General features: G+C 30.7%; 2 protein-coding genes across 2 annotated transcripts in view; one reads left to right on the forward strand and one right to left on the reverse strand.

Moving 5' to 3' along the window:
- The window catches only part of LOC132727936 (uncharacterized), a 44,568-nt gene that overhangs the window by 2,812 nt on the left and 27,707 nt on the right, over window positions 1–14,049 (forward strand). The gene's annotated exons all lie outside the window — the stretch shown is intronic.
- On the reverse strand, window positions 2,678–7,205 carry LOC132727947 (uncharacterized). Its single transcript, XM_060713552.1, has 3 exons — window positions 6,816–7,205; window positions 5,415–6,090; window positions 2,678–2,814 (listed from the first exon to the last, which is right to left on the reverse strand). The coding sequence occupies exons 1-3, from the start codon at window positions 6,885–6,887 to the stop codon at window positions 2,678–2,680; spliced, it is 885 nt and encodes a 294-aa protein (XP_060569535.1). The 5' UTR covers window positions 6,888–7,205.

Raw genomic sequence — 14,049 nt, forward strand, 5'->3', positions numbered from 1 at the left:
ATGAGAAATTCCTTCTAAATGGGGCTCTCAAAATGGGGGAAACAGATTTTAAATCAACGTTAAAATTATGGAAAATTTCGTTTTAACTTGTTTTTAAAGCATAAATAAAAAGAAAATTTGTCTGTTTGTTGTGTAAGATGTAATTTTATTTCATCTCGTGAACTTTAAAACAGGTATTCTCACTCGTGGCTACGCCACTCGTTATCGAGAATACTGTTTTTAAAGCCCACTCGATGAAATAAAATTTCAATCTACACACAAACAAACAAATATCCTCTAATAATATTTGGGTCTGTTTTTAGGAAGTAATTAATCTATAAAATTGATAATTTTTCTTGCTTATACTAGTGTTCAGTGATGATCAAACAAAAAGCAAACAATCCGAAACGCTACTTGTTTTAAATTGACATAATTTAGTTAAATAATTATTAAGTTTTTTCCAATTGTTATAATGTAATTTGCTTTTAATTTTGTTTTCTTTACAATAGTACAAAATATCTTTTTTAAAAATACTCGGCCAAGTTTTAACCCCTTTAACCCTGCAAAATTAAGGGCATTTTAAAGTTTTTTTAATACAAAAAATTCAGTTATGCTTTTCATAACAAAGATTTTCAATTTTTTTCTTTAACTTTAAGAAAAAAAACCAAATTTTTAAAAAAAAAATTAAAAACAAGCTATTTATATTGGGAAAATTTTCCCCAAAAAGGGAAAAATTTTATTTAAGGGGCCCTTTTTCTTGTTTTACTTTTTCAAAAATAACTTTTTTAATCTTTTTCAAATTTTCATACAGGGCATTACATTTATTTTTTTTAAACCCCTCCTTTTCCCAGGGTTGAGGCGATGACTTTTTAATCCCGTTTCCCCCTCTGGCGTGGGTTTCGATCCCGGAGATGCTTTGGTATTTTTAGCGCGGAGGAAGGTAGTCCTAGTACTGGTGTTAACTCTCCAGGAACGATGGTTAGGAAACTACCCGCCTATAAATGACTGAAATACTGTTGGGAAGGCGGGAAAAACGAAACAAACAAACAAACATTTTATTTTACCATGCAGCTATACCTAGAAAATGGTAAGAACTATCCTTTACATTTTATTTTAAAATGGTTAGAACTGTCCTTTACATTTTATTTTAAAATGACCAATGATATTCACCGATTTCAGTTTGTCATTTTTAAAATGACCAATGAAAATTCCTCTTATATTCAGTCCTTCCCTGTTAATTTTACAGGTAGTCAATCTGATAACAGACGAACTTCGTCCGAAAAAAAAATCCATTCAAATGACATTCTTCGCTGTCAAAACCTTGACTGACTTAGTTCAAGAATTAATATCGGTCTGACAAACCTTATTTTTGCTATTGTTTTATTTTTATTTTCATTTTATCCTTGGTTTACATTAAATAATTTCATGAAATTCCTTTTCCATTTTATATTTATGTTCCATTTTAGTTTAAATCGGGTACTGAAAATTCTTCATAAATATAGCGCCTTTGTTAAAGAAAATGTTTAAGTAACAAGAAAAAAAAAATAGAAACACAATTCATTTATAACAATAAAAAGAGTCAGCTACATGACATTTTTCGCATGCTTTGACTGTGAATTATTTGCCGTTTGGATAAGAAAATGTTTTAAAATTCAACGACAGATAAGTCGAAAAACAAGGTCTATGACTTCGCATAATATGTTACTGTTATCATGTTTATAGCTCGTGCAAAGTTTTAAATAACTTCTATTACATTGTTTTCATTCTGCCTATATGCATGTTTAGTAACTTCTTTATCAATTACACATCCGCTATGGAAAAATCTAACGTTTTTTTATTTTTACATCAAACAATATTTCTAATAATACGCGCGTATTTTGTTAGCAGTGTAACTACAGTGCTACAAAAAAAATTTGGATGATTTCTTGGTTTTTAAAATTAAAACGCGCACCCAAATTAACAATTAAAATTTTATTTAAAAAAAGGGCAAACTTTTTTTCATTTTAACTGACCCGTACACCGGTAGAATCAATTTTTGGGCCCTTTAAAATATTGCCAAAAACATTTCATTTTTTTTGAAAAATTTTTTATTCATTAAAAGTAAAACAAAAAAAACAGCATCGCATTTCCATCCCCAATGAGAACGTAACTTTAAACCCTTTTTTTAAATATTTAATTTTTGGTTTTTTTTGTTTTCACTACCATAGTCCCTGACGGGTATCTAACCCGGAATAAAAATTGGCATTCCTGGGGTTTTAAAGGGTGGGCTAATGTCTCTAAATTTTTAGGGGCTTTCAATTTTTTGCTGATCTTCAACAATCTTTGGAATATTATCAACGCTAACACTGCGTAAACTATGCACCCTCTCTGAAACGAAGAAATTATTGGCAATGGACTATCAACGTCGTTAGCGAGTATATTTGGTTTTGATGTATGGACGTTAAAGGTACGTTTTGGTCAGCAGATTTATCATGATCTAGTGGTTTACCATGTATGGAGATCCATCTACTGTAACTCTGTTGTAACCCCCTTCGTCTTTTTTACTTTCGAGTCAAACGTGTATTGCAAATATTTTGAAAATCTTTCTCCTCAACATCTTGATGCATCTGTCGTTTCGATCTCTGTACCTGTACCAACGCTGACAATTTTTTTATAGAATTTCACTTTTCTATCATAATCTTTAGCAATGTCTTTGTGTTTACGAGAAATATAATTGTTTCTTCCTCGGATAGTCTCGAAAAGATTCAAATATGGCAGTCATTTGTGTATCATCAAACTCCTTGAATTTACTTTCCAACCACACTTGGCTTTGTCTCACAATTGGATCTTTAATGACTGTAAATGTAGATAAATAATTTTTCACAGTAAAAGGAAGGGTGTGAAGAGCATGAAGAATTTGAAAACATACGTATTTGTACAGTGATTAATTGAAATAGTGTGTGTCAAAATGATGTAAATGTCGCTGTTTTCAATAGAAACGATCATCTTTTAAATATACTAATTATTTTATATACGTGCCGATCCATTAAATGTAAATATGTATATAACAAATAATTTTATATTTTAACAGGAACTTTATGTTCACCTCAGGAACATGTGCTTCAACAAGAACATTCACATGAATCATTCGATTTTAATACAAAAGTATTCAACGGTAACATAATCAAATAAACCTATTAAAATTATGGTGGCATATTTCTGCCACCAGATAACCATATAACTAACTAGTTAATTAAGAGGTTAACTAGTTACGTAACTAGTTAACCTCTTAATTAACTAGTTCGTTATATGGTTAACTAGTTTTACGTAACTAGTTAACCTCTTAATTAACTAGTTTAGGAATCAGGTTAACTAGTTACGTAACTAGTTAACCTCTTAATTAACTAGTTAGTTATCAGGTTAACTAGTTACATAACTAGTTAACCTCTTAATTAACTAGTTAGGTATCAGGTTAACTAGTTACGTAACTAGTTAACCTCTTAATAAAACTAGTAAGTTATCAGGTTATCTGGTGCAGAAATATGCCACCATATAAAATGCATGTATTTGACTTATTTAAAATAGTTTCTTACCTTGGACCTTCCTAAATACTGATTATTACTAAGATGTTGCGTCCATGTATTTTCCTTCGATGATAAAAAACATCGTACTCTTCAAAATGTACGTTTGAAATATGTACACGATTCACCGCTTTGTTACACTTAACCGATAACGCCATTAACACTCAATGACCCTTTGCTAATTGAAAACCTTAAAATGATTCCATTGTTTTTTAAAGTATTTTAATTCTTAGCTATTGAACCAAGAACAAAGAGCAACATGTGTGAAGCCATATTTTTCAATTCATTATCTGTAAAAGGGAAAGTTACAAGCACTGACTGTTTAATTGACATTTAATCCATTTTAGACCGCCTGTATATAAGTTTTCCTATTAATAAAGGTGTACATAAACATGTCAATCGATTAAAAAATTTATTGTTTTAAAATTAAATCATAGCATATTTATATTGATGATATTTCAAAGAAGAACAACTTCTATTTAAGGTGTCCCTTTTACTTGTTTTACGTTTGACTAAATATAACTTTTGTAATCTTTTACAAATTTACATACAGACTATTACATTTATTTTACAACCGCCTCCGTGGTCGAGGGGTTAGAGTCGATGACTTCTAATCCAGTTCCCTCTCTGGCGTGGGTTCGATCCCCGGGAGATGCTTTGGTATTTTAGCGCGGAGGAAGGTAGTCTAGTACTGGTGTAACTCTCCAGGAACGATGGTTAGGAAACTACCCGCCTATATGACTGAAATACTGTTGGGAAGGCGGAAAACGAAACAAACAAACAAACATTTATTTTACCATGCAGCTATCCTAGAATGGTAAGAACTATCCTTTACCATTTTATTTTTAAAATGGTTAGAACTTGTCCTTTACATTTTATTTTAAAATTGACCAATGATATTCAACCGATTTCAGTTGATCATTTTTAAAATGACCAATGAAAATTTCCTCTTATATTCAGGTCCTTCCCTGGTTAATTTTTACAGGTAGTCAATCTGATAACAGAACGAACTTCGTACCCGAAAAAAAAAACCATTCAAATGACATTCTTCGCTGTCAAAACCTTGACTGACTTAAGTTCAAGAATTAATATCGGTCTGACAAACCCCTTATTTTTTCTATTGTTTAGTTTAATTTTTCATTTTATCCTTGGTTTACATTAAATAATTTCATGAAATTCCTTTTCCATTTTATATTTATGTTCCATTTTAGTTTAAATCGGGTACTGAAAATTCTTCATAAATATAGCGCCTTTGTTAAAGAAAATGTTTAAGTAACAAAGAAAAAAAAATAGAAACACAATTCATTATCAACAATAAAAGAGTCAGCTACATGACATTTTCGCATGCTTTGACTGTGAATTATTTGCCGTTTGGATAAGAAATGTTTTAAAATTCAACGACAGATAAGTCGAAAACAAGGTCTATGACTTCGCATAATATGTTACTGTTATCATGTTTATAGCTCGTGCAAAGTTTAAATAACTTCTATTACATTGTTTTCATTCTGCCTATATGCATGTTAGTAACTTCTTTATCAATTACACATCCGCTATGGAAAAATCTAACGTTTTTATTTTTACATCAAACAATATTTCTAATATACGCGCGTATTTTGTTAGCAGTGTAACTACAGTGCTACGATAAAATAATATTGGGTTGATTCGCTTGGTTTATTAACATTAACTCACACCCAACTTAACAAGTGTACATTTTTATTAACAAAATTTTGCAAAAAATTATTCTTTTTTTACTTTAAAAGTAACCACGGTAGAATCATTTGGCCATTATATTAATTTTCACAAAACATTCCCTTTTTTTAAAATTTTTTTTTTCTTAATTTTAAAAAAAAAAACAGGGATACCAAATTTTCCAACCCCAAAGAGACGATAACTTAACCGTATTTTTACTATTAATTTTGGGTTGTTTTGTTTTCACTACGTCATAGTCATGACGGATATCTAAACTGGATATAGATTTAGGCATTCCTGGTTTAAAGGCTGGACTAATGTCTCTAATGTTAGGTCTGTCAGATGTTTGCTGATCTTCAACAATCTTTGGAATATTATCAACGCTAACACTGCGTAAACTATGCACCCTCTCTGAACGAGAAATTATTGGCAATGGACTATCAACGTCGTTAGCGAGTATATTTGGTTTTGATGTATGTGACGTTAAAGGTACGTTTTGGTCAGCAGATTTATCATGATCTAGTGGTTTACCATGTATGGAGATCCATCTACTGTAACTCTGTTGTAACCCCTTCGTCTTTTTACTGTTCGAGTCAAACGTGTATTGCAATAATTTTGAAAATCTTTCCTCAACATCTTGCATCTGTCGTTTCGTCTCTGTACTGTACCAACGCTGACAATTTTTATAGAATTTCACTTTTCTATCATAATCTTTAGCAATGTCTTTGTGTTTACGATATAATTGTTTCTTCCTCGGATAGTCTCGAAAAGATTCAAATATGGCATCATTTGTGTAATCAAACTCCTTGAATTTACTTTCCAACCACACTTGGCTTTGTCTCACAATTGGATCTTTAATGATCTGTAAATGTAGATAAGATATTTTTCACAGTAAAGGAAGGTGTGAAGAGCATGAAGAATTTGAAACATACGTATTTGTACAGTGATTAATTGAAATAGTGTGTCAAAATGATGTAAATGTCGCTGTTTCAATAGAAACGATCATCTTTTAAATATACTAATTATTTTATATACGTGCCGATCCATTAAATGTAATATGTATATAACAAATAATTTTATATTTTAACAGGAACTTTATGTTCACCTCAGGAACATGTGCTTCACAAGAACATTCAATGAATCATTCGATTTTAATACAAAAGTATTCAACGGTAACATAATCAAATAAACCTATTAAAATTATGGTGGCATATTTCTGCCACCAGATAACCATATAACTAACTAGTTAATTAAGAGGTTAACTAGTTACGTAACTAGTTAACCTCTTAATTAACTAGTTCGTTATATGGTTAACTAGTTACGTAACTAGTTAACCTCTTAATTAACTAGTTAGGAATCAGGTTAACTAGTTACGTAACTAGTTAACCTCTTAATTAACTAGTTAGTTATCAGGTTAACTAGTTACATAACTAGTTAACCTCTTAATTAACTAGTTAGGTATCAGGTTAACTAGTTACGTAACTAGTTAACCTCTTAATAAACTAGTAAGTTATCAGGTTATCTGGTGGCAGAAATATGCCACCATATAAAATGCATGTATTTGACTTATTTAAAATAGTTTCTTACCTTGGACCTTCCTAAATACTGATTATTACTAAGATGTTGCGTCCATGTATTTTCCTTCGATGATAAAAACATCGTACTACTTCAAATGTACGTTTGAAATATGTACACGATTCACCGCTTTGTTACACTTAACCGATAACGCCATTAACACTCAATGACCCTTTGCTAATTGAAAACTTAAATGATTCCATTGTTTTAAAGTATTTTAATCTTAAGCTATTGAACAAGAACAAAGAGCAACATGTGTGAAGCCATTTTTTCAATTCATTATCTGTAAAAGGGAAAGTTACAAGCTGACTGTTTAATTGACATTTAATCATTTTAGACCGCCTGTATATAAGTTTTCCTATTAATAAAGGTGTACATAAACATGTCAATCGATTAAAATTTATTGAAAAGTTTGGTAATATAACGATCAGTAAGAGACTGTATGTAACTTGTTATACACGAGGTAAGGCATTGTAACATTACAATGATATGTAATGGAATCACAATGGATCAGTTTCATTTGTATGGGTTGTGCAGTTTATGTTTCGTTTTATAGCATAATATTTTCCTTTTCAATACGAGAATCATAAATGAAGACGTGCACATACAATGTCATGCGTTTTACAATAATTATATTATAATCTTCCTAGATCGTGTTGAAAAGATATAAACGGTCATTCAAACAGCTTAGTCAACATCTACCACCTATTGTTTCAGACTCTCTATTAAGGCGGAAAACTGCTACTATCGGGCTAACGTTACTATTGATCAATTAATGCCATCTTATTCTATTATAATAATAATATTATAATGATTCAGAATTGATGTTGTTTTTGTTTCTGGTTATTACAACAAAGTCGTTCAGTCCATAATATGTCTAAGTCATGAATTTATGTTACAATGAATGTAGAACTTAGTCATATCAGGTTACCGTTGTTATTCATTCTTAAATCAATGTTTGACATTCTATTCCGCGTATTGTACATTGTTCGATGACTTTGATATATCATTTATAATTATGTATGTTCGATTTAATACATCATCTACTGTTTACAAGACGTATTTCATGATTTACAATTCTTTTTACGGTTACAAAATACAACAGACATCATTTTGTTGATGCCAATATTTATGTCAATGTTCACATCCCAAGCAGTAATATGTGTGAATCGTCATAAGCACAACATCAAATTGATATATACTGTTTGTTTAATATTGTTTATAAAAAAATGCCACGTAACAATACATTAATCTGTGAGGCTATATTTCCGGTACTTAAAGACTGTTCAGCACAGCATTATTATTGTGTTTGTGTTACTTTTATAGTCCTTTATATTTAGATATTTCTAGTTGGGAGGTTCCAGTATATCTACTTGAATATTGCATAATCACCTTTACGTTGTCTGCTTTTTTACAGTACATAAAAAATATAAATATTTTGTGAAATAAAAAAGCATATCTGAAAATAAAGTTGTTTTGGAAAATCACCAACATCATAATTATATAACAAGATTCATATCTATAGCATTTAAATTTCGAGAAAAGTGACCACATGTATTTCTTTCTTAATTTCCTTGTTATTTCCTTAATTTTCCTTGACTTAAATATGTGGTTAAGGTGCTTCCCTTTCATAGCTGTGTCATAATCAGACATGTAAAAATAGATTGCCACGTAATGAAAGATATTGCCTTTGCTGTAACAATGTTGATATAGAGGACGAATACCATTTCATATTGATATGCCCATGTTTCTTAGAAATTAGAAAAAAGTTTATTAAAAAATACTACTATAAAAGGCCTTCCATGATAAAGTTTATTGAACTACTATGTAGCAATCAAAAGAATATATTATTTAATCTGGCAAAATATATAAAAGAGTCATTAAATTACAGAAATACTATTGTTAATTCTGTCAGATAAATTTGATTTATGATTATATATGTCTTTATTAAAGAATATATAAATTTCATTCAACATTTTTATGTATAGATTTTTTCTGAAGATATGTCTGCTATGTAAACATGTATATTTAATTATGTTTAAAACAGTTTATCCTCAACACTATAATATCAATTTTTGTTAATTTGAAATAACATTCTAGAATAATGACTAAAGTAACGTGACATTGTCTTTAAAGTTTGTTTTAATGCATTGGAAATTAGTATTGAAAATGTATTGTAATGTATTGCAATGTATTATCACACTATGTATGATTATGATTATGTACTATGTACAAGTCGAAATAAAATAATGTTCTGTTCTGTTCTGTTCTGTAAAATTGACACTTCTGTCATTTTGCAAAAACTGGTACCGATACTGAATTACTCGCTCAAAATGTGATTCTGCTTGTACAGGTACTGCATAATTGTTCCAAAGTGTCCGCAGGTATTAGTGCTAATGTAAACGCTTTTTCAACTCAAACTCGGAATTTCCGGCTGAATTCTGAGAGCTACAGTCTTAATTCCACAAAACCCAATTTAGTAACATGTGTCCACTGCTATTAGTATGATTGTCGGATACTCGGGAATTTTGCCGACGTAAAGCCGAAATTCAAATGCAAATTGAGGATATTAAATGTACTGAATTTATTGCACGAGTTCAATAAAATTATATTATGCGAACCTCTGGCGAGCATAATATTTTTTTATTCAACGAGTGCAATATATCCAGTATTGAACTTACATGAATTTGATATTCTATTTAAAACATACCCAAAATAAAGACCGTTTAAAGTGAAATAAGTGTCATTTTTCATTGACGCGCCTATAGTGTTACGCTAACATTTAGCGCGTCTTGTATAACGCTAATGACGTCACGTCAAAATATATGCACGGCCGTGCAATACAATATTTACGGAGTCGCAAAATCGGCACGGGTGTGTGATAAAGCCATTTAATAAAAATGATGTTACACTAGACAATATTACACTAGTGTAATAACACTTTGACGTGGCGTCATTTGCGCTATAAACATAGCGTTAAAGCGTGCAAATGTTACCGTTACACTATAGGCGCGTCTAATATAAATGACTCTTATTAACAGTTTACCGTTCTTATTAAATAGAATATTATATTCGTGTAGGTTCAACAATACGAGCTTATAAAATTAAGAAATCTCGAGAATTAATTGAATTAAAAAACAAGAAGCCTCGTGACTTCTGGAAACATTTCAAGACTAAGTGTAACAATGAAAATGGTAATATTCCGGCGGATGAATTTAAGACGTATTTTTCGAATTTATATAGTGATATTAGCACAACGGTAATTGACGACGTGGAACGCTTTAACGAAAGTCACGATTTTAATGTCAATAACCCTACATTCCATGATTTAAACGTTCAAATATCTCTACAAGAAGTTACTAACGCAGTTAAGGGTCTTAAGCGGAACAAATCTCCTTGTCCTAGTGATCAGTTAATAAATGAATATTTTATAGAAACAATAGATATTATAGGTAGTCATATCACAGATTTATTTAACAAAGTTTTTAATTCGGGACATTTCCCTGAGTCTTGGTCACAAGGATTATAGTACCCATTCATAAAAAGGGGGACAAAAACATGAAAAATAATTACCGCGGGATTACCTTGATAAGTAATTTAGGTAAACTTTTTACCAGTATACTTACAATTACATCTCGAGTAGAAAATTGGTTTGAGAAGAACAATTTTATTTCGGACGCCCAATTTGGTTTTAGAAAGGGTAGAAGCACTGTTGACGCAGCATTTGTATTACATAGCATTATAGAACATGTTTTATCACAAAATTTAAGACTGCCCTGCGCATTTATTGACCTACAAAAAGCATTTGACTCTGTATATCGTAATGCATTATGGTTTAAACTTTTTAACATGGGTCTTGATGGCAAAATATTACAAATGTTTAAGGCTATGTACGCGATAGTTAAATCGTGCGTTAAGAGTTGTAATAAGTGCTCAGAATTTTTCGAAATATCCATTGGTCTCAGACAGGGCCTCAATAATTCTCCGGCATTGTTTGCTCTCTTCTTAGAAGACTTAGAACTTTTTTTACAAGATACAAATACATCAGGTCTATCATTTTATGACGTTTGTGTAATTATATTAATGTTTGCCGATGATATGGTTTTAATTGGCAACTCCACGCAAGACTTACAGAATAGTTTGAATAAAATTATACGAGTACTGTAGTTACTGGGGTCTCAAAGTTAATATAGATAAAACTAAAGTTGTAGTATTTCGTAAAAGGGGTCCAGTTAAACAGGAAGAACGATGGTATTATAACAATCAACCTTTAGATATAGTGAATGACTTTAATTATCTGGGCATTGTATTTAATTATACTGGTTCATTTGTTTTACATAACCAATACGTTATTGGTAAAGCATTGAAAGCGAAACACGTATTGTTAGGTAACATTAATAAATTCGATCTAAGTCCAACGTTATCCATGAAACTATTTGATGCATTCGTAGGTTCTATTTTAAATTATGCCTGTCCGATATGGGGATTTTCAAAAACGAAGGAAATAGAGCGTATACATTTGAGTTTTTGCAAAGCAATTTTGGGAGTGAAACAAAGCACTAGTAATGCAGCAGTTTACGGGGAATTAGCACGGTACCCTTTGTATATAACAAGATATTTTCAAATTATAAAATTTTGGCTGCATCTTTTAAATACGGATAACATTATAATTAGATACGTGTATAACGAATCGTTGAAGAGATGTTTAAACGGTAATATGAGAACTTGGGCCAGTAAAGTTAAACTTTTACTTGCACAATATGGGTTTTCTGACGTCTGGGATTTTCAAGATAGCGTATTAGTTGCTCATTTTCTCCCTGTATTCAAACAGCGGCTTATAGACTGTTACGTACAACAATGGCGAGCGGGTTTGCGTGATAACAACATTTTAAATAATTTATATGTTTACATTAAGGATGAAGTTCGTCATCAGTGATTACTTAAATAAAATTAAAACGAAAAAATTACGTCAATCATTGACACGAATTCGTGTGTCAGCTCACACGTTACGTATAGAAACCGGCAGACATGGTAGAAATCGTATTGAAAAGAACACAACGAACGTGTCTAATATGTGGAAACATCCGACATTGAGGACGAGTACCATTTTATCCTTAAATGTAACGCTTATCAAACTTTGCGTCTACAGTACATCAAACCTTATTTTTATAGGCGTCCTAGCATGTACAAATTTACACAGCTACTTAATTCGAAAAATAACGTCACTTTAAAAAACCTATCTGAATACATTTACCTTGCTGGTCGAATTCGTATCGGACTTATAAATACATTGCTATAAGAAATAATTTTTTTTTCCATTCTCCAAGCATGTGTCTTAAATAGTACAGGTTAATCAATAGTAATACTAAGAACTACAATAAATTAAGCTATTTAGTACTGTCAGTTAATTTAAGTAATAAAGTCAAATATACTTTGAATCTTTGTTAGGAGTGTTGATAAATTTAAATATTTGATAAAGTACAATAATTAATAATGATTGTTTAAATTATCTGTATAGTGTATGCATTTTGCATTCTATACATTTGCACACTTTGTTATTCTCTACTGCAGTATGTTGAATTAGCTGACATATTTTTGGCTTGCAGCCACGGCTGCAAGCCATTTCATATGGAAAACTTGTTCCGGTTAGGTGGTTTCCTGCTTACATCTGTTGTTGCATGATTGAACGGGAAGCCAGATGCAATCGTGCCAATCGCAACTTTTCGGCCTTTTCCGTCACTCTTCGGATTAATGATAATAGCCGATATAGTTCCGATTGCAATCGTGACAATTCGGGCGATTCCATCATACTGCGGAATCAGACGAAGTAATATTACGGAAATCTAAGCTATTTTAGTTATTTCGGTAATCCCAGTTTGTTTATATAAAATAGGATTTCTATTTTTACTCGATTTATCGGTTTAAACCGTAATAAATTATAAATGAAATTGTTCCGTTTCAATTGTTTTTCAAGACGCAAAAGTTAGTTTCTTTTATAATTGTTTTTTTTTTGTCTGTATTAGTTTACAAATCACGCATGATCGAGTTATATTTAGATCTACTGAACGCAATTCAACTTTTCGGTGAGGTAATCTAAAAATAGCCCATGCATGTCATTAACCTTGCCACGTGCTGTTATACGTATTTGTGATCGTGTAACATAAAATTATAGTTCATATGTAGTTGATACAAGCTTATTAATTGGTACCACGTAACGAAGTATTTTAGTGCATTTATTTGTCTATAAAGCAAACGAATGATTTCTCTGCGAAAAAGGGGAAATGAAATATGCACACTTGTTAGTTTTATACAATAGAGAATAGATTTCAAATCGTTTTGACAAAAAATATTCGTTTTTCAAAAAAAAAAAAAAAAAAAAAAAAAACTAAATAAAAAACCCTTTATGATATACAAATACCGTAATTCAAAAAAATGTGATAATAAATTGAAAAAAAAAACAATTTTAAAGGGTTGGGATGAAGGCACAACACTGTGCAAGCCTTTCCTTTTAAAAGGAAACTTTATTCATATTAGCTCCTTATCATTGTGACATTGTTAATTTTATAATATTTTATATGTACTTGAAACAACGAGGTACTCTATTTGTACAAGTTGGAAATAAACTTTTCTTCTTCTTCTTCTTCTTCTTCTATATTTATTGAACTTGTTGAATAAAACTAGAGGCTCGCATAATATGATTTTATTCAACTCGTTCAATAAATTTAGTATTAAACCTACACTCATTCAGTATCCTCTATTTATTTACCGTAAAACCAAACAAAACAAACAAACAAAATATAAATACTAAAACACGAACTTTGAGAATTAGTACGATGGCACAGAGGTGACATATAACTTTTTTTTATAATTGCACTTCTCTTTTTTATCTTGTTAACACGAGATTCTAGATAACGTCCGTCCTATCTCCTACGCAGTGGTCCCCCTTTTTCTTTTATTTTAAAATATAGGGCCTAGATTAGTAGATCTAGATTTTTTATTGTATTATAATTTATTTTCTTGCTTGTTTATAAAATTGGATGATATAATTCGCTACTAGATTACTTAAATTGAATAAAGACAAAATATCAGTTTAAGAATGCCCACTTAATTAATATGTAGATCTACGAATTCGACTTTATATCAACAGGTAAACAATTTGTACTTTCGGTTTATACAATCATGATAATAAGTATATAGATAATGTAAAGGTTACTTAATTCGCTTAATTTAGATGGTCTTTTTAAGT

Source organism: Ruditapes philippinarum, unplaced genomic scaffold, assembly GCF_026571515.1.
Source record: "Ruditapes philippinarum isolate M1 unplaced genomic scaffold, ASM2657151v2 ctg2323_1_1_1_1, whole genome shotgun sequence".
In the NCBI taxonomy this organism is placed as follows: domain Eukaryota; kingdom Metazoa; phylum Mollusca; class Bivalvia; order Venerida; family Veneridae; genus Ruditapes; species Ruditapes philippinarum.

Coding starts and splice junctions, on each gene's coding strand:
- LOC132727947 (XM_060713552.1), bottom strand. CDS start 6,887: ATGTTTTTATCATCGAAGGAAAATACATGGACGCAACATCTTAGTAAT. Junction 6,091..6,815: donor AGTATTTAGGAAGGTCCAAG/GTAAGAAACTAT, acceptor CTACATTTACAG/ATCATTAAAGATCCAATTGT. Junction 2,815..5,414: donor TAAGTTATCGTCTCTTTGGG/GTTGGAAAATTT, acceptor CTACATTTACAG/TCATTAAAGATCCAATTGTG.